Source organism: Triticum dicoccoides, chromosome 5A (assembly GCF_002162155.2).
Source record: "Triticum dicoccoides isolate Atlit2015 ecotype Zavitan chromosome 5A, WEW_v2.0, whole genome shotgun sequence".
Taxonomy (NCBI): domain Eukaryota; kingdom Viridiplantae; phylum Streptophyta; class Magnoliopsida; order Poales; family Poaceae; genus Triticum; species Triticum dicoccoides.
Window position 1 is genome coordinate 147,249,965 of NC_041388.1, and position 24,589 is coordinate 147,274,553.

General features: G+C 42.5%; 1 protein-coding gene across 2 annotated transcripts; it reads right to left on the reverse strand.

The window, feature by feature from the left end:
- Positions 1-2,780: 2,780 nt before the first annotated feature.
- On the reverse strand, positions 2,781-19,204 carry LOC119300541 (phosphoglucomutase-like). 2 transcript variants are annotated; one of them, XM_037577476.1, is made up of 18 exons: positions 19,050-19,204; positions 17,656-17,877; positions 17,385-17,451; positions 15,836-16,019; positions 14,789-14,841; positions 12,503-12,591; positions 8,944-9,168; positions 7,952-8,016; positions 5,525-5,585; positions 5,334-5,451; positions 5,182-5,263; positions 5,029-5,101; positions 4,868-4,929; positions 4,682-4,777; positions 4,153-4,307; positions 3,509-3,605; positions 3,344-3,421; positions 2,781-3,248 (listed from the first exon to the last, which is right to left on the reverse strand). In XM_037577476.1, exons 1-18 carry the CDS (start codon positions 19,054-19,056, stop codon positions 3,141-3,143), a joined length of 1,842 nt encoding a protein of 613 aa, XP_037433373.1. In that variant the 5' UTR covers positions 19,057-19,204; the 3' UTR covers positions 2,781-3,140. The 2 variants fall into 2 exon arrangements, with proteins under 2 accessions (XP_037433373.1, XP_037433374.1); XM_037577477.1 differs by lacking the exon at positions 17,656-17,877 and having other exon boundaries at positions 19,050-19,200.
- Between the last annotated feature and the right edge of the window lie 5,385 nt (positions 19,205-24,589).

Below are 24,589 nucleotides of genomic sequence, written 5' to 3' on the forward strand. Positions count from 1 at the left end.
CACAAAACTTATTTTTTGCTTCTAAGATTGCCATGAAGGTGGGCAAGTAGCAGAGGAAAGGCGGAGCTCTGATTGTTGTTTATAGGGAAGGAGCTCATGATCGATGGATTTCGCAAAGGAGCTACGACACTCACTGTGGTGGTCGGCAGCCACCTGTCTCTGTCGGCACATCTGCTTTTCTTGCTAAAGGTGGCCAGTCGATCTTCCACCCCCTGGCGTACAAACTCTATGGTGTGGTGCTATGACCACGAGGTTACGCTCATGCAGAAGCAGTCAAGGACCCAACTGCAATCTTCTTTTGCCTTTCGGGGGCCTTTATGTAATAGTCAGGGACTGGTTTGTTGTTTCTCTTTTACTAGGGGTCCAGTGTAGGATGCTCTCTGAATAACGTGGCATCTGGGCCCTTGGAGACCAAGCTTTCGCTAAAAAAAGAGCTCATTGCTTCATTTATAAATTCCATGGTGGAGGTTATGTGAATGATTGCCCTGTAATTGGTTGGTTCGGAGGGCCGTCCAGCACCGACTTTGATCCAAATTCATTCATATAAGAATCCATCTTGCTCCCTGGCCCACCAGCGGCGTCATTTCGGCTAGTCCTGTGGCCGAACACGAGCTAACAACACCCGGATCAATCAATTTAACAAAGACAAGAAAAGCTGGTGCTAGTGCTGGTGCTGGATCGGTTTGGTTGTAGTTGGTGTTGTCACGCTGAGCCGGAGGTGCAATTCCGTCCACAAACAGAGTTTGGAAAAGCATGCGCCGACCAGGAGAACTTTAAGGAGAATCTGAGGCGGAGAAAGGTTGCGATGCAACGTGAGGACTGAGGAGGGTGTTTCTTGGATCAGACCAGCCCATGGTTTTTCCGGTTCTCATGCAGTTCCCGCCAATGGAGCAGTTTGATTGAGGTGCATGCATGAACGTGATGGCTGACTCGGATTCTTGTGCGCTTCCTGTTGGCTTTTGATTGCTTGTCACTTCTTATGGATCGCTCCACACGTACGCTGCACCGGAACGGCTCTGGTTGGCATCCAAACTTTTTGAGAGAAAAGGCATCAGCCGAGCCCGAGATGTGGTTCAAGCCTAGTTCGAATTTGAATTAACAAAACCATCAACTGGCTAGGATTACAAGCATACGTTTTTAGGCAAAAAAAAAAAAAGGAAAGAACAACACGACGGTAAGATACATATACGATGAATAAACACCAAACTACTCACAAGCCGAAGACGCCAAGGTCCTCCTCGGAGGCTGCAGCACCAGGAACAATAACACATTGGCTCAAAGGAGAGAGGGGCCGACACCAACGGGGCATGCCGTCGCCATGCACCTACGGGCCCCGGCACGACACATCTGAAACACCATCTTCGAAGAAGGCCACTACCTCCTCGCCTGTATCGAAGGCACCACACCGTCGCAAGATGGGATGGATGCCGCCAGAAGATGGCCACATAAAGAGGGCCAACGCATCACCAACAGGACGCGGAGGCTCGCCTTGAGCAGAACATCGCCGCTGCACACATCCAACATCGGAGGAGGGGAGTTCACGCTAGGACGGGAGGGCCACACCGTTGCCGCCACCACCACCCACAAGCACCTCCTGCCCACAAGGCTCCCAAAACGGCGCCTTCAAGAAGGGAACGGCGCCGAGAGCGTCGCCGCCACCCAACAAAGTTTGGACTTTCGCCCGGGAGACTTAGGGAAGGGGGGGCTGGGAGAATCAGCCCATACTAACGCCTCCAAGGAGGGGAACGGCGCCCACGGGTGTCGCTATCGGCGCGGCCGGCCAGGAATTTTGCCCGATCCTCGCCACCAGCAGCATCTCCTAACTGAGAGCCGGTGACCCAGGGTAGCACGGCCTGACCAGGAAGGCCCGCACGCCGAACAGGGAAGGAGGGGGCAAATCTCGCACATCGGCAGCCATCACGGAAGCCACCGCCACCGCCCTCGGCCATCGAAATCCCGCCGCCCACGCGTCCTGGACACCGGATCCATCATCTGCGCCGCCGCTTGCCGCAAAGCCGGTGGAGCCTTGCCAAGGGAGTCGCTGCTCCAGATCCAAAGCCCCCCGCATGGAGGCAGGGCAGCCGGAAGCCCCGCCGCTACCATCGTTGGCAGCGCCGCAAGGGGAGGGGATCTCTAGTCTAAAGCAGGCCCAAGCATGTCGTTGGCATCAAACTTTGAGGTGTATGTCTGTACCCAACAAATATTCAAACGCATGAGCTATATGTAAGTCATCTGATTTTTTTCTCGAATCAATTTTCTGTGGGAAGGAAGGAGGCCTGGCCGACGAGCAGAGGCGATGGCTCACCGGACAAAATCTAATCACCAGGTATTCTTTAGAGGGGTGATCAAGGGTGTCAGCAGCGCAACAGTGAGGGGAAAGCGGGTAGGTGAGGCAGCACAAGAGCACCAGCAGCCGCAGGTGGTGGATCGATCGGTGGTTGTGGGTTGTTCAGGAGGAAGGAGGCTAGATGTAGAAGACGACGCAGAAGCCGTTCGATGAAGATCCAACGACCAAAAAAAAGCAAATGCATTTTTGTTTCAAACACTTGGACTTCGCTGTTACGTACCGTATTGCCCTTCTTATTGCAAGAAGTCACAGTCCTAGACAGAGAAACTGTCTTTATTTTACCAAACTTGGCAATCTCCCTGAACAAACTTGCGATTCGAGTCCATGCATGTTCCCCACAAAATTCATGCGAAATCAGTACCTTTGAAACTTTTCATGAACACATAGCAAATGCAAGATCGAGATTCAAATGTTCACTTCCATGCAACACATCGGCAAAATCAAGCAGGAGATACTTCATTCAATTCAAAAGCAGTTCATAAATGTTTCTGCCTTGCAGATTTCTGAGATTTCAGGGCCTAACTATTAAGTTGCAAATATTCAAGGACAAAGCATCCATGCGGCCATGTCAGTATGCAAGATTTTTGACAATTGCTTTGTCATCTGCTGGAGAACATGAAGAATTCGTTTCGGTACTTCCTTACCAAGGAGAGGCCAAGTGAAGTATATATGGGTAGGGCATAGTTTGAAACAAGTATTTCTTTGTATAGTACTGTTGCCCTGTATCCAAATCCAGCTCAACACAGACGAACAAGCCATGCAAAGGCTGCAGATCAATCGATTTTCCTACCCTTCACTGCTGCAAAAACTTGTTCAATGCAGTTGTGTCCAATGCTGAAAATTCATTCGCAGCAGCAAGCACTGCAAGTCCGAGCTTAATGGCGTCATTCTTGCTTTGTGCCTGCATGCACATGTGACATGGCCGGTCAATTTCTTTTTAATAGAATGGTGCTTCCTAAGGTTTGACAGTTGAAAGAAAAGGGAAGAAAGGACAACCTCAATGTTAAGGGGAAGAACTGGATCATGGAGGGATAGCCTCAACAGGAACCAGCCACCATATCCAGAAACTCTGACCTGCGTATCATAGTAATGCAGCATGAAATATTAATCAGTAAAGAACTGAAGATGTATACATCAGCTTAGCAAAGATGATCGACGTACGCCTTCATGATTCTTTGGGGCTTTGCGAAGATTTGGGTCTTTACTGATCACACTCTCCAAATGTTTCAAGATTGATTCTCCATAGTCACGGAAGGGCCTGCAAAAAAGAATAAATTAAACCCATGAACTTTATCAGTACTTGATATAGAGTACTTAAATACATCTCTGTAGTCAAGCTTGACCGGCTTTTGTTGTGCCAGCATGTGTAATTTACTGCTAAAAAGACAAGGGGTAACCCTATTTTCAAATGGCCAATTAATCTCCTTCAAATGTGAAAGCTCTCTTACCTAGAACATAAAACAATCTAAATCAGAGCATTCCATGGATGTCATGCAGATGAACTCACAATATTAACACATTGAGACATGCTTATGCACAATAGAAGCATGTGACAACTAGAACTCTCAAAGTTAAGCATAAGTTCAATCAATTTTTCTGTAGCAAGTTCAACTAAGGTTCACGCATGCTTCCTACTATAACTATTGTTCCATTTCTATTGAATCTTGGGCCAGTAGTCTTCCATGATATCCCACCTTAACTGGCTACTGAATGAAAGTGTTTTTATTTCAGACAGTAGTCAAGGCCATGGGTAGCATCATTTTTCTAAAAATGGACTGAATGTTGCTGGTTAGAACTTAACATACCCTCCTTTCAAATCTGCATGATTTTGATCAATCTTCAACCTTATCTCCACTGTCACAGCAGCCTCCTCAAGGCCCTCGACCAAATCAGTCAAAACTTTACTACCGATGTTTGGGTTCAATGTTCTGGCACCAGCAAGTTTATTCAGAAGTTTAACCTAGGGCAAAAAAATAAGAGAAGATAAGTAAGGAAGCGTGTGCCAATAAAGAGAGATGGCAATGTGTCCTTGGGAATATGATGTTCCAGTTTTCTTTCCAGGTCAAATGAAATACAGCACATCCGGAACTACAATGATATATACTGTTGGAATTAGTCTAGTAAGGAGGAACTATCTTAAGAATAGAGGGATACAAATAGCAATGCTTCTAAAGTTGTAGCTATAAGAGATTCAGCTATAACATGTCATAAAGGTTCAGAGGGAGATTTCAAACCAACCAATGTTAAGCATAAAATGGCAACATCTTCATCTGGTTCCCATATAATTGCATGTTCATAAAGGTTCAAGGAATGTAGCAGAACAAGAACCCTTACCATCATATACGCTCCATCATCGAGCCAGTGATTCTCTTTTAGTGCTCCATGGCCACTTGTTTCCATCGCCAAATGTGATTCCTCACCAATAGAATTCTGAAATATTCATAATTTGCATTTCATACTACTAGGTATCATGGGACAAATTACAGGGTGATCTGAATCATGAAGAAAGAGCAAACTAACCAGACGAATAGCCTCATCGATTACATTCTTGTATCCTCGCTTGAATCGATGGTGTTTCCCTCCTTGAGCATAAAATAGATAAGAAAATGATTATTTAAGCAAATAAGCACCAAGCTGTGACTAGCACAATACCAAGTTTTCAGTTCAAAAAAAGTATCTACCAAGTTTCTTCTCAATAAATACAGTCAGTCCATCTGATGTCACGCTATCAGTCACAACAGTGGTTCCTGGATGCTAGTAGCAGATCAATGAATTAGTTAAGACACAAGCAACAGAGTAATACGAAACAAAACTGCAGCTCCACAAAATCTTACCTCCTCAAGAACTATGGCAGACATCAAAGCAATTAATCGGTTGCGGTTCAACTCACGTCCACTGGAATCAACAGCAGCTGACCTGCAAAAATCAAGATTTTTAGCATTGATGTTATTACGCATATGCAGAATCTCAATGATTATTTTTGCACCTGTCAACATCAGTATCAAATATGATGCCCAAGTCTGCCTTATTATTAAGCACTGCTTGTGTAATGGCTTCCATTGCAGCTTTGTCCTCAGGATTCGGAATATGATTGGGAAACAAACCTAAATATGTAGTTCATAATGAGAGAAAGGCCACAAAGAGATTACTGGAATGAAGAAAAGATCCAGCTATTACCATCAGGCTCCAGGAATTGGCTCCCATCAGTAACAGCTCCTAATGGTTTTAGTACCTTGTCCTGGTCCAATAACCACAGCAATTCCAGAAGGCAATATTAGATAATTTCAGCAGCCCATTTTAAGTATTCAATCGGCATGTTGGCACCAATGCAATGGATCAACCTTGGTTAAAGAGATTATAGTGATTCTAAGTATCAACAAATTCTGTGCAATGGGCATTCTATTTAGTATTTATCATTATTATATGACTTCCTATCTAGTATCTACAAGTCAAGTTCATTTGTATGTATATTCCTAGCCCTGCCCAAAACAACCCATATTTCATTATACTGGAAATGCAAAACAGATAAAAAAACTTGCAAAATACACAGATGATGATGGCCTTCAATCATGGGAAAATATCAGGTGCTACCGCCCCTTAAATGCTCACGTGCTCCCAACTTTCAGAAAATATATTTAAATGTTTCAAAAATTCGGATTTTTGTGTGAATGTTTTCAAGACATGTGCCTACAATCTGTAAAAAATTCAAATCCAATGTACACGTGGAGAAACAAAAAGGACACTATTCACATATGGATTTGTCCTTTTTGTTTCTCCATGTGTATTTCAAATTTGGATTTGAAATTTTTAGGAGATCAACTTCAGGCTATTGTGTGTTTGTGGGAGGAAATTTGATTGAAGAGAAGCTTGTCCGACATCGTCTGAGATGGTTTGGGCATATTGAACGCAGGCCTCCAGAAGCTCCAGTGCATAGCAGACAGCTAAAGCGTGCTGATAATGTCAAGAGAGGTCGGGTAGACCAAACTTGACATGGGAGGAGTCCGTAAAGAGAGATCTGAAGGACTGGAGTATCAGCAAAGAACAAGCCATGGACAGGGGTGCGTGGAAGCTAGCTATCCATGTGCCAGAACCATGAGTTGATTGTGAGATCTTATGGGTTTCAGCTCTAGCCTAACCCAACAGACAGTTGTGTCTAGATCAACAGCAGAAGCTGAGTATAGAACATCATTATCTCAAGGATTGAGTGAGATGCTCTGGGTGAAGAACCTACTGGGCGAGTTGAAACTTTAGAGGAAGGGACCGCTGAGAGTGTGGTGTGACAATCAGTCAGCTATAAACATTGCCAATAACCAAGTTCAACATGATAGGACAGGACAGAACATGCGGAAATTGTTCGTTAAGGAGAAACTTGACGCTGGGTTCTTCAGCCTTACTCATGTCAGCTCTGGGCAGCAAATTGCAAATTGCTTGACAAAGGACTGGGAACAAATGATTGTAACTTGGCATGTGACAAGATGGGGTTGATAGATATCTACAACCCATCTTGAGGGGAAGTGTTGAACCGGTATGGGCCTGGCCCATCACCTCTTAGGCCCAAGTGGGCTCTCTAGTATAAGCATCCAGGAGGGCTCTCTCCCAGCCAAGAGACCTAGCCGCCAGCGCCGACACACACGAACGAGAGCAGAGCAGGTATGCTCCGTCTCATACTCAACATGTTTTCTTCCCCCTATGTGCAAGGATTGGGTTGAAACAAAAATAAACTCACAGGCCAACATGTGGCCTTGGCCTCTATAGGACACTGTCCGAACACTCAATGACAATTGTGGTATGAATTTGTTGTGAACCTCGATTCACAATGGGATAACTACCACACTGAAGATAGGCAGACGACACGGCTGTGAGGGATTGAGTAGACATAGGTTGGTACGAGAGAATAACTAGGAGAGATCAAATTGACTGTTCTTGCTTGCCTCAACCCAAGATACATGGTAATGGTATGCTTATATAGTACTGTAGATGCTTAGCCTTAACCTTCCTAATACAATGGGACTCCTTATAGAACTCCCATTTCAACACCTAGCCTACCAAATATGCTAGCGCACTCCTCTCTGTTTGGACTCCCACCTGGACCTGGTAGTCCACAAAAAAATTAGTCTGTTACTACTTATTACCACACCAAACCCAAATTCAAGCCCCATGGCAGATAGATTTATCGAAATCAAATTTTATGTTCACTGAGTCAGCCATAAGCACATATTCTAATAATTTGACGTAACAACCTAATATTTCACCAGGGCTCATATTCGCCCTGGGGAAAAAATCCAGTTTCTGCTGGCAACCAGATTGAGTGGATATGACTACAAATTCAAAACCAGACAATCTTTTTTTTAATGCTAAGTTCAAATTCAGAAAACTTAATGTTTTGCATAATCTGTTGTCTTATATGGGAGTAACAACTAAGTTGAAATAACTAAACTTCTGTTTCTATTAGAATAATGTGTCTATAATATTGCATAAGAAAACTGAGAAAATATCCAATAGACTTGTCGATCAGTTGGCCGAAGGTAAGGATAGAATGCACAACACAAAAACCCTGACTGAAAAAACATACTGCTACAGAACAAGTAGGAGTAAACACATTACCACAAAAAAGCCACCTGCTCCATTCCCTGCATCAACAACTATGTGCAGTCCCTCCAATGGTTTCTCTAAGACCAAATGGACAAAAATATAAGCATAGAAAAAGTCATTTTCCTTCATATTTATCTTCTCTATATTCAATCATTTCACAGTTAGCTATCAGATTAATCTTCCACATAGGCAATAGTCACATATTTGAATACAAATAGAATGTGAGATACATGAACCAGTAGCTTTCTAATGAGCAGATAAAAAGGTATATGAATAGTAGAAATTGACATGTGTAATGCATCCGAGAAATGTGGATTGTAAAATAACAATAATACTTATGCCCCCTTTATTTTTATATACACCGCATAGGGGGTGCAAAGCGGTGTCCCGCAAAGACCCGCCAAAGAGACAAATAGTATAAACTAGTATAACACACTCTACTTCAGCTGGAACTAATTTTAGTTTTGCATATGAAGCGGGCCGGGTTCAGGCGCCTAGCTCCGCATATTAGCTTTGACTGAAGTCAAACTTTATAAAGTTTGACTAAGTTTATAGAAAATAATATGAACATTTACAACAACAGATCTATATGATGTGAAAATATATTCAGTGTTGAATCCAATGGTATTGATTTGGTATTGTGTATGTTTTATAGTTTTCCTATAAACTTGGCCCAAGTTTATAAAGTTTGACTTCAAACAAAAGCTAATATGCGGAGTAAATAAAAACGGAGGGAGTATAAGATAGAATAAAGCATATAATATTAATGATTAATATCACAGCAACTAGGATCAAGCAAAATATAAATAGAATGTGAAATTCATCAGCAAGATAATTTGTTTATTGAGCGCATGAAATTTATATACGTAATGACAATGAGAAATCAATCAATGGCGGAAATAAAAACATCAGATATGCAAAGCAAAGGCAAGAAATCAAACGTGATCGAGCATAAATTTCCTAATGAATCAAAATACAGTATAAAATAAGCATATGATGAACACCTTTGTTTCCAGCAGATTTACGAACTGCTTGCACTAGATCGGAAGCATAAATTGACATGTAATCCACATGAGTTACGACACCGGTCTGTTCTTGTTTGCCACAATGCGCAGATTCCTCGTATATTCTAGAAGCCCGCTCCAATATATCTTTAATATCAGTCTTATTTAGACCACCATCACTTGTAAAAAACTTGAAACCATTCCGATTGTAGGGCAAATGGCTCGCTGTACAGAACCAGTGAAAAAAATAGTGAGCCTATATTTAACAAAACTTTAAGAAATGAAGTAGAAATGATCTCTGAACTAATGCAGAGTTGCAAAACGTTGCTGTCAGAATGAGGACACATGCACGTAAGATATATAAGGCCTCTTGCAGTGGGTAGTATCGTAACGCAAAATACCACTTTAGTTACTACCTTCCCATTGCATAGCATCATAGTGCTACCTTGTTTATTCATTTGTAGAATCTAAATGTGAAATTGTGACTGTACAATATCTATTTGCCATTAAATTTCCTTCTTCTGTGTGCTATGATACTACTACCACCTCTCTCATCTTCAATTGTAGTGCCACATCATCTTAATGATTACATGGCACTGCATGATACTTGTGTATGGGTTCTTGTCCCATTTCTTTTTCTTAATATAATGATACGCAGATCTCCTGCGTGTTCAAAAAAAAAACTGCAGCGGGGGAGGCCTAATCAGAATACATAGGTTCCAGTGAAGAATAAGACAATCACATAAACGATTTTCTGCGCAACCATCTAGTGAGAACACCATCTAAACAATATATTTGTCAGTCTTTTCTTTTCACTCTCTTGTTCACCATTAGCATCAAATGACCGTTCTAGTGACCGTTCTAGTGACCGTTCTACGTCGACTCCTCTCACGGCTTCCGCACGCAGCGGTGACCGCTCTATGTCGACTCCTCTCGCGGCTTCCGCGCGCGGCGGTGATCGCTCTATGTCGACTCCCCCAGTGGCTTCCACATATGGCTCTACGCCGACTCGCTACTCTCGGTCGACTTTGCACGCGGCTTCCACGGGTGGTGAAGACTGCTTTTTATCAACAGGTGCTTCTACCTCGACCTCTTCCGCCATGTCCCTGTCTCCGCGTGAGATTAAGCAGCTGCAATCTCTGCTTGCTACTTGGGATTCTTCACCAACAAGTTCTGCAGGTTCCGTGACTGACTCTTCTGGCACTGAGAAACCACCTTCTAGTCATTCAGGTACATCCCCATGGATTCTTGATACTGGAGCATCTTTTCATATGACATATGACTCTTCCACTTTGACCTCCGTTCGACCTGTTGAGTCTCCTGTTCGTGTTCTTACAGCTGATGGCACTCCCTTGCCTGTAGCTAGTCGAGGCACTCTTAGCACTTCTTCATTTCATGTTCCCTCTGTCGCTCATGTTCCTCGACTTACCATGCAGCTCATATCTGGTGGTCAGATTGTTGACTCTAGTTGTAGGGTCATCCTTGACTTTGATTCATGTTCCGTCCAGGATCATCGCACGGGCACTCTACTTGGTGCTAGCCCTCGACGCTCTGATGGTCTTTGGGAGCTTGACTGGCTACGTCTTCCTTCCGCTCATTGTTCAAGAAAGCGTTCTTAAGCGACGCTTAAGCGCGATTAAGCGCTGAGCGATGGCAAAGCGCTTCACTTTTGCCCTAAGCGGTAGATTAAGCGTTTTTTATTTAAATTTGACCAAAATTTGGCAATTTTTGTACTTCTGCTGGTCTGCTTGCGCAATAATGGCAATATGCTATTTATCTTATTACTAGGCTATGTTCAAGAACTATTTCCTTCATATTTTGGTAAAATTCTGTCCACATGATATCTGTTAGGTTATGTCTATTTGAACTGAACTGCATTTTAGTTGTTATTTTGCTTGCTATGCTAACCTGATATGTATTTGCTATTGTGTGAACTGTATTTCAGATGCTACTTCAATTACCCATGTGCCATGCTTCCTATTTTCATGTGTATATCATTCAAAATCTGTCAAATTCTAGCCAATTTCAAAAAACGCTTAAGTGCGATTAAGCTGCGCTTAAGCGCTCATTGCTCTAAGCTGTGGCCTTCCGCTTCGCTTACGCTTTCCGCTTTCTTGAACATTGCTTCCGCTGCCACCGCTGTCAGTCTCGTAGCTCCTGTTGCTGCATCTACCAGTTCTTTTCAGCAGTGGCATCATCGTCTTCGCCATTTATGTGGTTCTCGTCTCTCGTCTTTGGTTCATCGTGGTGTTCTGGGGTCTGTCTCCGGTAACGCTTCGTTGGATTGTCTGGGTTGTAGGCTTGGTAAGCAGATTCAGCTACCCTATCCTCACAGTGAGTCGGTGTCCGAGCGCCCTTTTGACCTCGTTCACTCTGATGTTTGGGGCCTAGCTCCCTTTGCTTCAAAAGGGGGTCACCGCTACTATATTATCTTTATAGACGATTTTTCACGGTACACTTGGATCTATTTCATGTCTTCTCGTAGTGAGGTCTTATCTATATACAAAAAATTTGCTGCCATGGTTCAAACCCAGTTTTCCACTCCTATTCGTGTTTTTCGTGCAGATTCAGCTGGTGAGTATATCTCCGCGCTGCGAGGATTCCTTGCTGAGCAAGGTACTCTTCCTCAGTTCTCTTGCCCTGGTGCTCATGCTCAGAATGGTGTGGCTGAGCGCAAACACCGTCACCTTCTTGAGACGGCGCGTGCGATGATGATCGCCACCTCTCTTCCGCCTCACTTCTGGACTGAGGCTGTTACCACTTCCACGTATCTCATTAACATTCAGCCATCTGCTGCTCTACAGGGTGGCATTCCTCTCGAGCGTCTTTCTGGTCGTTCTCCTGATTATTCGGTGTTTCGCTTGTTTGGTTGCGTTTGCTATGTTTTGCTTGCCCCTCGTGAACGCACCAAACTGACTGCTCAGTCTGTTGAGTGTCTTTCTTGGATACAGTGATGAGCATAAGGGCTATCGGTGTTGGGATCCCGTTGGTCGTCGGATGCGTATTTCTCGGGATGTGACCTTCGATGAGTCTCGTCCCTTCTACCCGCGTCCATCCTCCTTGACATGGATTTTAACTCTCCAAACTCAGTGTTGTGGATCCACCCTGAGTTTGAGGGGAGTCTTAAGAGTTATGTTATGTTTCCATGTAGCCTGTATAGTTCCCCTGTAGTATAAGGGGTGTTAAGAAGTGCCGTTTGCCCCCCAGGAAATACATGTTGCATATTTCCAACAGTATGCCTGAAAGAACGAAGTGTTTGTGTGTGATTTCGATGTGGTAATGGACAGTGGCACTAGGAGAGATTCCAGGGTGAAGTCGTGCCGTGTTTACACTGTTAGTAGTGTTAGGGAAAAAATCTGGTAGAAACCAATGGGCCAGATAAAGTTGTGACTGCATGAATATGCACTTGCTGAGATGGGTAAATGTCAAATAAATAAAGAGCGATAAAAATAGTCAAACAGTGTCAGCAGGCAACAATACATATAGTTGGTAGAGGAACTGATTACTGATATATACAAATGCTTGATTGTGATGGAGCGTATCAAACTGGGAATAGTACCTGTTATCATTATGCCTCCATCTGCTGGGCAATGATGTATCGCATCTTCGGTAAGTGTGCTGTTGAACATTGCCGGTGTTGAAGCCAATCTATATATATAACACATTGTCAGAACTGAATACTGAGAAGGATACTGCTCATCTACTTAACATATTTTCAAATATTATTAATTATTTTTATCACAGTTAGTTTGCCGTCTGAGGGCTGCTCTTAAGTCATGCCGGTATGGGTTTCTTATGTTTGTCTCTGGAAAAGGATTTGTCTCTAGTGTCCATTTTGCTATGGTCATGCCTGGGAGGTTGACCATGGAAGCCATTTTCTTGGTACGACAACTTATGGAGAGATACAGGGAGCAAAAGAAGGACTTGCATATGGTGTTCATTGACTTGGAGAAGGCCTATGATAAGATACCACGGAATGTCATGTGGTGGACCTTGGAGAAACACAAAGTCCCAGCAAAGTACATTACCCTCATCAAGGACATGTACGATAATGTTGTGACAAGTGTTCGAACAAGTGATGTCGACACTGATGACTTTCCGATTAAGATAGGACTGCATCAGGGGTCAGCTTTGAGCCCTTATCTTTTTGCCTTGGTGATGGATGAGGTCACAAGGGATATACAAGGAGATATCCCGTGGTGTATGCTCTTTGCGGATGATGCAGTGCTAGTTGACGATAGTCGGACGGGGGTAAATAAGAAGTTAGAGTTATGGAGACAAACCTTGGAATAGAAAGGGTTTAGGCTTAGTAGAACTAAAACCGAGTACATGATGTGAGGTTTCAGTACTACTAGGTGTGAGGAGGTTAGCCTTGATGGGCAGGTGGTACCTCAGAAGGACACCTTTCGATATTGGGGTCAATGTTGCAGGAGGATGGGGGTATTGATGAAGATGTGAACCATCGAATCAAAGCCGGATGGATGAAGTGGCGCAAAGCTTCTGGCATTTTCTGTGACAAGAGAGTGCCACAAAAGCTAAAAGGCAAGTTCTACAGGACGGCTGTTCGACCCGCAATGTTATATGGCGCTGAGTGTTGGCCGACTAAAAGGCGACATGTTCAACAGTTAGGTGTGGCGGAGATGCGTATGTTGAGATGGATGTATGGCCACACGAGGAAGGATAGAGTCCGGAATGATGATATACAAGATAGAGTTGGGGTAGCACCAACTGAAGAGAAGCTTGTCCAACATCGTCTGAGATGGTTTGGGCATATTCAGCGCAGGCCTCCAGAAGCTCCAGTGCATAGCGGACGGCTAAAGCGTGCGGAGAATGTCAAGAGAGGTCGGGGTAGACCGAATTTGACATGGGAGGAGTCCGTTAAGAGAGACCTGAAGGATTGGAGTATCACCAAAGAACTAGCTATGGACAGGGGTGCATGGAAGCTTGCTATCCATGTGCCAGAGCCATGAGTTGGTCGCGAGATCTTATGGGTTTCACCTCTAGCCTACCCCAACTTGTTGTTGTCCATTTTGCTAGGGTCATCCGCCGCTTCAACTGGGATCATGCCGGGTATGGGTTTCTTATGTGCTTGTCTCTGGAAAAGGATTTGTCTTGTGCAATTTATAAGGCACGGATGCCACATGAATCATATTGTTTATTCTTTTGCAGAACATGCCATCAGGGAAGATTTAATATTATTTTGTTGACACTTTAGTAGATGCATAGACATTAGTAGCATAGACCTGAATAACTGTAGCTGAATGCATAACCAAGACTCCAAGAGTAGGCATGCACACATACATACATGGAATGCTGGATCAACTGGATGGCATATTCTCGGCTCACCACTTTACATAAGGGCAATATGGATGTTCTCTTGATTTAACAGCCTTGGACGGCAAGTTAACAGCGATAGCAAAGAACGAAGGCTATTTGAAAATGGATGGCATGGAATGAATAAGGAGTTATTCTGGTGATATCTGACAGGATAGGGTTTTATATACTGGTAAATAAGCAATTTTGTCTTGGATATTTGACTCATCTGTTGGCATGTCAGAGTAGAGAGGTCACATTTATGGAGAGCTCAAACGGGCAAACCCCTTGGAACAGTTAAAAGTGAGTTTATAGCTTCCCAAGAACGGATGTATGAAAGTGAGTTTCTAGATTCCCAATAATGGATGTCTACCCTTGCAATAGAAAAAGGATGTGTGCAGATTATAAGTACAAAAAGATCTCACATGACAAGAAAATTCAGATTGCCTCTGTGTTTTTGGTCCCTGCTAGAGTCTATACAACACAGAAGATCTCATATCTTGAATGTAAGCAAAAAGAAGTTTGAACTCACCCAAACTGTAGAACATCATGTCCGACAGCAGTGATTCCATGAGTAACTGCATTCTGAAAACAATTACTGTTCAATATTCAATAATCAAATAATTATCCAAATGTTACTCATGAACTTTGTTTGGGTGGGGAGGGTAGCGAAATTCCAAATGAAATTGTTGATCAGTTTAAGCATCACAACGCGATATTTATGAACTTTGTTTGGGTGGGGAGGGTAGCGAAATTCCAAATGAAATTGTTGATCAGTTTAAGCATCAGAACGCAGGCGATACTTATGAACTTTATAGGCACAAAGGATATCGAAACAGCAGCAACCAACATGACCATCATAAATTTGTATCATTCAAAAATCCTGCAAACAGAGAAGGCAGACCTAGACCTGTCCTGAAGCTGTTGAGGAAATGTAGCTGCAATCTAATCGCACTTTTAACACTTCCCTTACTTCCTCTGATGTCTAGGCTCCATCAGGCCTATCCATCTATGGTGTATACTTAAATGTGTGCCGTGCATGATTATTTGTCTTAAAATTGCGATAGACATGTTCCGGACTCTGGACCTATTGGCTCTGCTATCGTAATTCATCCAGAACCTTAAGCTTTTAAGGAAATGTGAGCGATCTACTCAAACTTAACAACTAAGGATGTAAGTATTTAAGCATGCACATCTACAAATAGGGTTCTACTCGGGTTTAACTTTAAGCTTTTTTTAGAGGGAGAGTGTGCGTAGGGTGGTACTACCAATTCCCAATTAATTCCCAGAGCTCGAACATGTGATGAGAATTCCACCTCCAACACAATAACAGAATGCCAGCTACCCAATGAGCTGAAGATAAAAATCGGTCACCATATGTTATCCGATTCGACAGAAATTACCCTAGTTTCTCGGCTAACTCTTGAAATGACCGGAAAGTCGAAACCATGACTTGTTGGAACATGGTTTTGGTCTAATAATGGCTTAAGTAAGAATACAAAACTAGAAATAATAAATTAGACAAAAATGCACACAGGACCTTGTGGGTCCTTTTTCTAAATGCATAGAAATCAGGTACCTGCAATTTATGAGCAGAAATTCGTGAATCATGTCCAACAGAGATTCTTAAACGTCTCAAGCCATCGGCTTCCTTCTTGTTTAATAACCATGCAGCAAATGCAGCAGCTATAGCTTCAGCGACAAGCTCCGTGAGATTGAGAGGCTCACCTTCAACCCCAGCAATAGCAACACCACGAATATCACTGTAAAACAAAATAGTCTGTATAAAAGAAGTTGATTTTTTTTGTAACATATCATACATATGAACACACATATCTAGAACATCTTGAAACTGTCCATCAAATGCCTCTTCAGGTTTCTTAACGAACGTGAATAATACACTAGTTTCAACAAATTAGACGACTCTAAAAGCTAATTTCAAATGGGAGTCGACTTTGTACTGCCATATTTTGCATTATTCGAGTACAATATTAATTCACAAGAATCATATCATCCAATCACAAAGAAATCACTGGAAGCAATATAATATTTCAAAGAGTTTATCCAACACAACCATTGATGCATGATAACAGCATTATACCTGAGAAATGCTTGATGAAAATAAAGTTATGGAAAGCTGCAAGACATATGCACCCATTTGACGGAGCAGTAAAGACTTTGGGTGTCGAATGTCACAATCATTGTTTGTGACGCCGTTCATGCCAAAGAAGGGAACCACTGCTAAGGATGACATGCTAAACCTCACATATACCATACAAATTGGCAATATGGTGTACTGTTCTGCTAACTGATGACAAGTTGACCTGCTGATCAAGCAGGAAGTTTCTATGCACTGATGCATGGTTATATGTATGGGTTAAAACATGGTTGGACACCCACAGACACTTGCATCCTCTTCCCACTTTTTTGGGTTAGGGGTTTTATTCCGACATATCGTGCATGCCACCTCTCTGTAAAATAAAGTATCCCTTGCACTTGGCAGCGAAAGTATCAATGAGTGCTCTTGCTTTGGCAAACACTACTTTTCCATGGTAATTTTGAAAATTAGATTTCACATATCTGCTATTTAATGTGATATATGACTACTAATAAATCTCTGAATATTGCAACATATATGAAGATGTAGCTGTTTTCCATTGGGTACTCAGATATTTGATAGGGTCAATATGTTCAGAATATTTTTTAAGAAAAATGTGTATGGAAAGTTGCTTACTGCTAAAAGGCGAACTAACAGAAACAGTCCGACAAGCATCGATTCTCACCCAAGGATTGGGATACAAAATCTTGTCTACGTAATAGATGGCCTAAAGACAGCAGAGTAGACAAGCAAATGTAGATATCAACAATACTTAATTGGCCATTTCTGTGAACTACCAAAGCAACTAAATTAAATATTCAATAAGAAAAAATGGGATTGAAAAGCTTATGCACGTCATTGTCTATTGACAAACATATTTCATTGCTTTTGGAAAAAAACACCAAGGAAATAAAGTACATGTTTTGTTACCATGCATATAGCAAAAAAGAAAAATATACAGTCTCGCTATAAGAATTAAGAGCATGCAATGCCAAGGAGAGTATCATACAAAGTAGAAACCTTGTTATACCTGCCATTTTGGAGCTTGAGGAAATCAACTTTGTCAATGGACAAGACATCACTGGCACCTTGAGTAGCTGTAATGGAAGTTATGTAAGAAAGTTTTCAGAATTTCGCATGAGCATACATGGCACAGCAGAAACTATCTAAAACCAGTAACCAAGCTATGATCTGACATAAAATAATTGGAAAATAAGCCAATATTTGACAGACACACCATATTGAGCGGGTAAAAAAAACCTACGTAAACTAATAACGATCATTGAGAGCCTAGAACAGACCATTGCAGCTAATATTTGCTTGTTTCCCGAAGCTAATCCATGCTGTTGATGTGGTATTTAACCACTTGGCTGAAGTATCAGCTAATGATAATCTACACCCCTGGACGGAATGCATGCTGCGGGTATTGAGGGCACAAAAATCACAGGTATATCTTGTGTTGTGCCTAGTCCGTGGACCATCTTGTGCCAAGAATGCATTTTGTATGGCCTTCGCTGATAATGCTGCACAAATGTCCAAATCTATCAGCTTCTTCTATTCTTATGACAGTGCACAAGATAATTGCTTATTTGGGTCATTTATAGCATAGTTTTGTTCCACGAAATATACAGAAATATTTGTACTCTCTCATTTCTCAAATATATGGTACAAGAATATAGGCATGTGTGAAAACCATACCCTATATATTACTCCAGAACCTATTTAGCAACTAATTAAAGAAGGGATGCACGGGCTAAGAATTGAAGAAATCTCCTTTGAAAGATAAAATGCTTATATCTAGGAATAAGATTAGAATGATAGAATACTTAGATTAAGGAACAATCAAACTGTGTATTTTTCTTGAAGCCAACATTCAGTTCAAAACTGGAAGTGGAATTTCATTAAAAAGGAACTAGAAACATCTTTGAATAAAAACAATATTGGCTAAAATGCAAGTATTAGCCACTAGCTGAATCTCGAAATACAATGCTTAACAACAACTATCATAACACCACGAAATATGGTCCATATGGATCTTTCTGGGCCCGAAGGCAGCCACAGAGAGCTGCCAGCAAAAAGAAAGGCCCTAAATTTTGCTGTCAGTCTTCATCCACGGTGGTTTTCCATGAACTCAAATGAATTTCACCAGCCGTTCAAGTTTCTTATTTTCTTTGTTTGACAAGCAGTGATTGAATCAGTTTAAAATTTCAGTCAGATATAACTACGATTGTCGAAAGTTAGTCCTCCGATCGAAGAGGCAAGCAGATAAAACCAACAATTCTTACATTCATCAACCCAAGGAAATTTCGCCATGCCCCTAATCCCACTAATCTATTCTCTCCTGCACAACGCATTCGGCTGACGTGGATTTCCACCCATTCCATCGGTCTAAACAAACCCTTCTACGGTTGGAAAATAGAAGCGGTGGCCAATCGGAAACTTCACCTGGCTCCCTTCTATTCCGAATACGCCCACGAATCCCCCACACGGCGCGAGAGAACGAACGGCAATCCTTTCTACGGCCATGGATTCCGCCCGCGCTTCCCTGGCTCTACGCTTCTGCCCTTCACGGACCGGTCGGGGCTTGCGGCCACGGATTCGAATACGGGATACGGTTCAATTCGATCAGGCGGATCAACTAGAGTAGCTGTTGTACGTACTGCGGGGTGTAAGGAGGAGGATGCGAATCACTGACCGGCCATGGATGTGAGGAGGAAGAGCTCGCGGGAAGCCGGCTTTGCTGTGCGTATGCGCGGACAGCGTGCACGAGGTGTGGAGGGCAGAGAGGGGGTTTTTTCTGCGGGGAGGAAGGCAGGGCAGGGAGTTGTGTTGTTGGATACTTGGATCAGATCGAGCATCTCAAGGTGCGCGGCACCGTCGATATAAGATCCACAGCCTGGTTGCTACTGTCGACCGTGCGTTTTTTCTCGTCAACGACGGACGGGAGCAATGAAATTGATCAGCTGGAACTGTCGGGGTATTTTTGGTGCCCCGACGGTTCGTTCACTTCTGAATACTAGTAAGCGTGTACGTGTAACACACGTATAATTATAGGAAAATACAAGATATCATACAAATCACTATCTAACAATAGCACACTTATAAAAAGTTGGACCATCTCAAGGTTTTCTTCTAGCTCTGCACCAATACTTTTTACTGAAAAAGAATCATACACGCCTACCTACATATTGTATGACATAGCCATAAATCTATCTTAAAATGATACCATGAATCTAGTGAATCCACAATGAATCTTTCACCTGAACTAAATCCACGACAAGAATTATGGGACGGAGAAAGTAATATTTTTACATGCTTTGGGATTGTGAAATGGAATAACGATAAGTTAATCTTAAGGCCCATAAAAATATAAGAACAAAATTACCTACAATATATAGTAAGACAACAGTCAACTAAAATTTGATTGTAGAACTGTAGGATGTTGGTTTATTATCAATAAAATTCATTGTTGATTAGTAGGTCAAGTTCCCTCTGAAGGATAACAATAATGGCGGCATGATCTTGAGGAGCATCAACATGATTGCAGCGTACCTAATGCTCAACCCCTGAATCTTCCTTCTACTATTGCCAACGATTCAGTTTATCCACATGCATCGTGAAACTCAATCAACTGAACAAAAGCTATAATGTAAACAAATTAATGTAACATTTTCTAAGTATGTCCTCTTATTTAGCATACTAAATTTTCCTTTCTCCAAAAGAACAATTTGATACACAATATGTACACAAAAGGAAAACCAAAAAACTCCGGTTCATGGCAAGTATTTAGCATACTAAATTTTTCCTTTCTCTAAAAGAACAATTTCATACACAATATGTACACAAAAGGAAAACCAAAAAACTCCGGTTCATGACAAGTATATAGTTTGGTAGATAGAAAGACTCTTATGACATGGATCATAAAATAATTTGTGGAAATATATGTATGTTTGTCCTTAAGTAGGTTAAACGTCTTTGCTCGGAGAAAATTAGAAGTACATAAGAAAAATTTCAAGGGTTCTACATTCAACGGCTGCAAAAACTCCAGGTAGTACATGATATACATGGCATAAGTTTCTTTCAGATTTATCACATACCCATAAATGCAAGCCAACCCAAACAGTGCCTTGCATGCATATACTGCAAGAGAGCATTAACCATGTGAGCGCATATAAATCAAGCTTGCACGAACAAAACAAAAGGAAATCACTCGTAGAGAAATCAGATAACCATATGAAGTTATTAACTTCCACCTTCTCATCATTCAAATGCACCCTCTAGGAGTAGCAATGGATAAACTGAATCGTTGCAAGCTAGTAACTAAAATAACCCCACAAACTACAATAAAAAACTGAATCCATGATAAGAAAAATCTAAACAGAATGCCTTGTAGACCATGCCACATATGCTCAAAATAGATAAACGGATCAACATGACAGTTGGTTAATATATTAGGGCAAGAATGAAGTGGGTATATGGGGTAGAACAATCAATGTGTTGGGTCAATAACTGCAGGGAGTCAATCGCGGAGGAGGCGGCTGACCGGTGAACATTTACGATATTTTCTATGCCACAAAAAGTGTCTGGGACCAATTAAGTCATTCCCAAAAACAAATATGAGGCGAACCTGATGGATCATCATCTCAATTTTTGCCACCACATTGTATATGATCCCCTAATTCGAGTGTGGTGGATTGGTGCAGACATTCCCCCAAGCCAACAAAAACTGCATTCAGTTTCAGTAAGGAGATACATGATTAAAGGAGTATCAAACACTCACCTCTATGTTTCAAGTAGAGGAAACAATTCCTTGGAGCTAGTGGTGCGTAAAAAATATTTTCTATATATTAACTTGTACATGATGTTTCCTGTCTCCAAACATTTATTGGCATGATCAACATAGCATAGCTATCAAGGATCAAGTATTTGCAATGTAAGCAGCAAAATTCCACGAAGCTATGAAGCATTCGGTGAATTTGCATTGATTCTGAAGAGATAGTGAATTTGAATTTCTGCAACCTGCCAAATTTAACTATTTAAGATGAGGTCACAATCAAAAAATGGTGTGCTAGTCAACCAAAAAGATTAATCATAGGATTGTGAGTCTATAGTGCAAAATTGGAAATAATAAGCAGTACACATCCCAATTTAAAATTCCTAGCAATGCTTTTCATGTAACATTTTCATAGAGTACATATGAGCCCATAAAGACATCTTACCATATGTCATGATTATTAACTATGAACAAGAAACTAAAACCAACCTTCTGACAAATATGGCATCGCCGCATTACAAACGTTGGCTGAGCTAAAATTAAAAACATGAGAAAGTAAAAAAATACATGTATGCTATTGGTAGTACCATCAATCTAGAACAAGATCATAATTTTTTTTCAAAAATATATACGGCCACAAAGAAAAAGAAAATGGTGAATGCTCTGTAGAACACGAAACATATGCTCAAAATAAAGATCCAAGCTAACAAGACATGGGCTGAATAGATCAAGGGAAAATCAGTTACACTCTTTGTTAGTGATATAGATATGTCTTAGTATATCGTTTTGTTAATTATTTGCAGGCCTATATATTTGCATGGAGTCCATGTCCAGCTTCTGACGGCATGTAAGTAGGCCAAATGAAATTGTCATGTGGAATGCAATGTATACAACTCACATGCATGCACATTGTATCCTTTCCCTTACCAGATTCTAAACTGAACTAAAGCATTAATAAGAATTCCTCTAGCTTACATTACTTTGGGCAATGGAGAGGGTTGTAGGTCGCTTCCTGTTGTATTCCATTATCTTCTCATCAGACACTTGGGCATCCCAATTTTGACCCCAATTCAGTTGTTCTTGCAGATTTTCACCTAGGGCATTTGCATTCCCGTGATTAGGCGTGATTGTCAGGTCCTTAAATGGAGAACATTCTTCTGATCGTAATGGAGATGCAGGTGGATGATGATTATTCATCTGTGTGAAGGTAAATCCATGGGGAAGTGAAGAAATCAGTACAAGCACATAATTGAGCATAAATACTCGCTCCTTATTGATGATGATTACTTACGAGAAAGGATATGTGTTTCCTTGGGGCTCCAATTGGTGAGGGATTTGTTGCAGAAAGAGCTCCATGGGCATGTCGTGGGAGGCATGAAGGGCTGTCGGCTACGTGCGTGGGTAGGCGTGGAGCGGACGCGTGCTGGGGGCGGCCGGGCGTGGGGGCGCGCAAGGCGGCGTCTGGGACGGGCACTGGCGGGGGAGCAGGGGCGGCAGGGCGGGCGCGGAAGCCAGGGGAGGCCGGGCGCGGCGGGCACTGGTGGAGGAGTGTTGGCTGTGGTAGAGGAGCAAGGGCGGACGGGGAGCAGGGGTGACCGAGCGCGGAGCCAGGAGCGGGGCGGAGGGGCAGGGGCGGCTGGGCGCGTCGGATGCAGCGGGGCAGAGGAGGATTAAGCGGAGGGCGTGGGTTGCTGCGTGGAGGAAAGTTTAGTGGCTTAACCGTATACTAACCGCGTGGTTGATGCTAAACATTAAACATTGAGATGATTTTGATCGTCAGATCTCTCCATTATACGGTTGAGATGTATTGGTTCTCCGCCCTCTCGTGCTTTTATAGGGGTAGTAGATACAGAGGCGACATGAACCAGATGCATTTTTTCTGTCTGAGATGCATCTGGATGAATCAAGGGCAGAAAGTGTAATGAAAAAATTACGTATGGATCACAGGATTGTGGTTCCTAGTCTAGATGGAAGAAAGGGTGGTTTGCTACTAGTCTGGAAGAAGAAGGTGAGGATCTACTCCCGGGCTGCTACCCTGGATTTCATCGATGTCTCTGTGGAAGAGGATAATGGAGACATGTGGAGGTTAACTGGAATATACGGTGAACCAAGTTGGGATAACAAAAGCCGTATGTATCAATTACTACGGGATCTTCATGCCCAATCCAGGTTGCCGTGGACAGTAATTGGCGACTTTAACGAGATTCTATTCTCATCAGAGAAAGATGGTGGGGCCCCTCGACATCAATCCCGTCTACAAGCTTTTCAGGACGCCTTGTATGACTGCTCCCTTCAAGACTTGGGTTATGAGGGAGACATATTCACGTGGTTCCGTGGAGGGTTGCGGGAAAGACTCGATCGGGCAATGACGAATGCTGGATGGATGCAGCTCCATCCTTTGGCTGGTCTTTGCAACCTGGAATTAGGAAAATCAGATCATCGACCGATCTGCCTGGATACATATCACCTGGCTGGAATTGCAGAACAACGACCTTCCTATGGGAGGAAATTTGAGGCGAGGTGGCAGAGGAGACTGTTGAGGAAGTAGTGAAAAACAGCATGGTGCAAGGCTGCTCAGCGGGGTATTGGACCAGATATAGGGACAAAGCTAACAGTGGTGCACCAAGACCTGCATGCATGGGACCGTATGGTCCTGAAGGAGCCTCGTTCAAGACTCAGGAAGGCACAACGGGAACTTGAGTCGCTTACAAAATCCAGCCCGACATTGGATGTTCGTATGCAGCAGAAGGAGTTGTCTCTTTTTATAGAAAATTTGCTGGAGCAAGACGAGATATATTGGGCACAAAGAGGCAAAGTAAGCTGGCTACGTCGAGGCGACCGGAACACGGCTTATTTTCATCAGTTCACCTCGGCATGCCGACGGAAGAATTTAATAAAAAAGCTCAAGAGTAGTAGTGATTCCTGGGTGGAAGGTAATGATAATCTTAAGCCCCTAATTAGGGACTACTTCCATGGCCTCTTCACATCCGATATGGGTGTGGTGGACCAAGGATTGCTGAACTCTGTAAAACCCGTGGTGACCGTCGATATGAATAATATGCTTTTGGCTGAGTACACGAGGGAGGATGTTCGCCAAGCTTTATTTCAAATAGGAGATTTGAAGGCTCCTGGCCCGGACGGACTTCATGCTATCTTTTTTAAAAGATTTTGGCATATTGTAGGCGACGAGTTGACTGATGAAGTGCTCAATGCTATAAATAAAAGGAAGATCCCTACAGGATGGAATTCAACAAATGTAGTGCTAATTCCCAAGGTCAATAGTCCAGAGGTAATTACGCAATACAGGCCAATCAGTCTTTGCAATGTGGTTTATAAAATAATTTCAAAAATGTTTGCAAACAGACTAAAACGAATCCTTCCTGAAATTATATCTCCAACACAAAGTGCTTTTGTCCCAGGCAGACTTATTACTGATAATGTGTTGGTAGCTTATGAGTGTT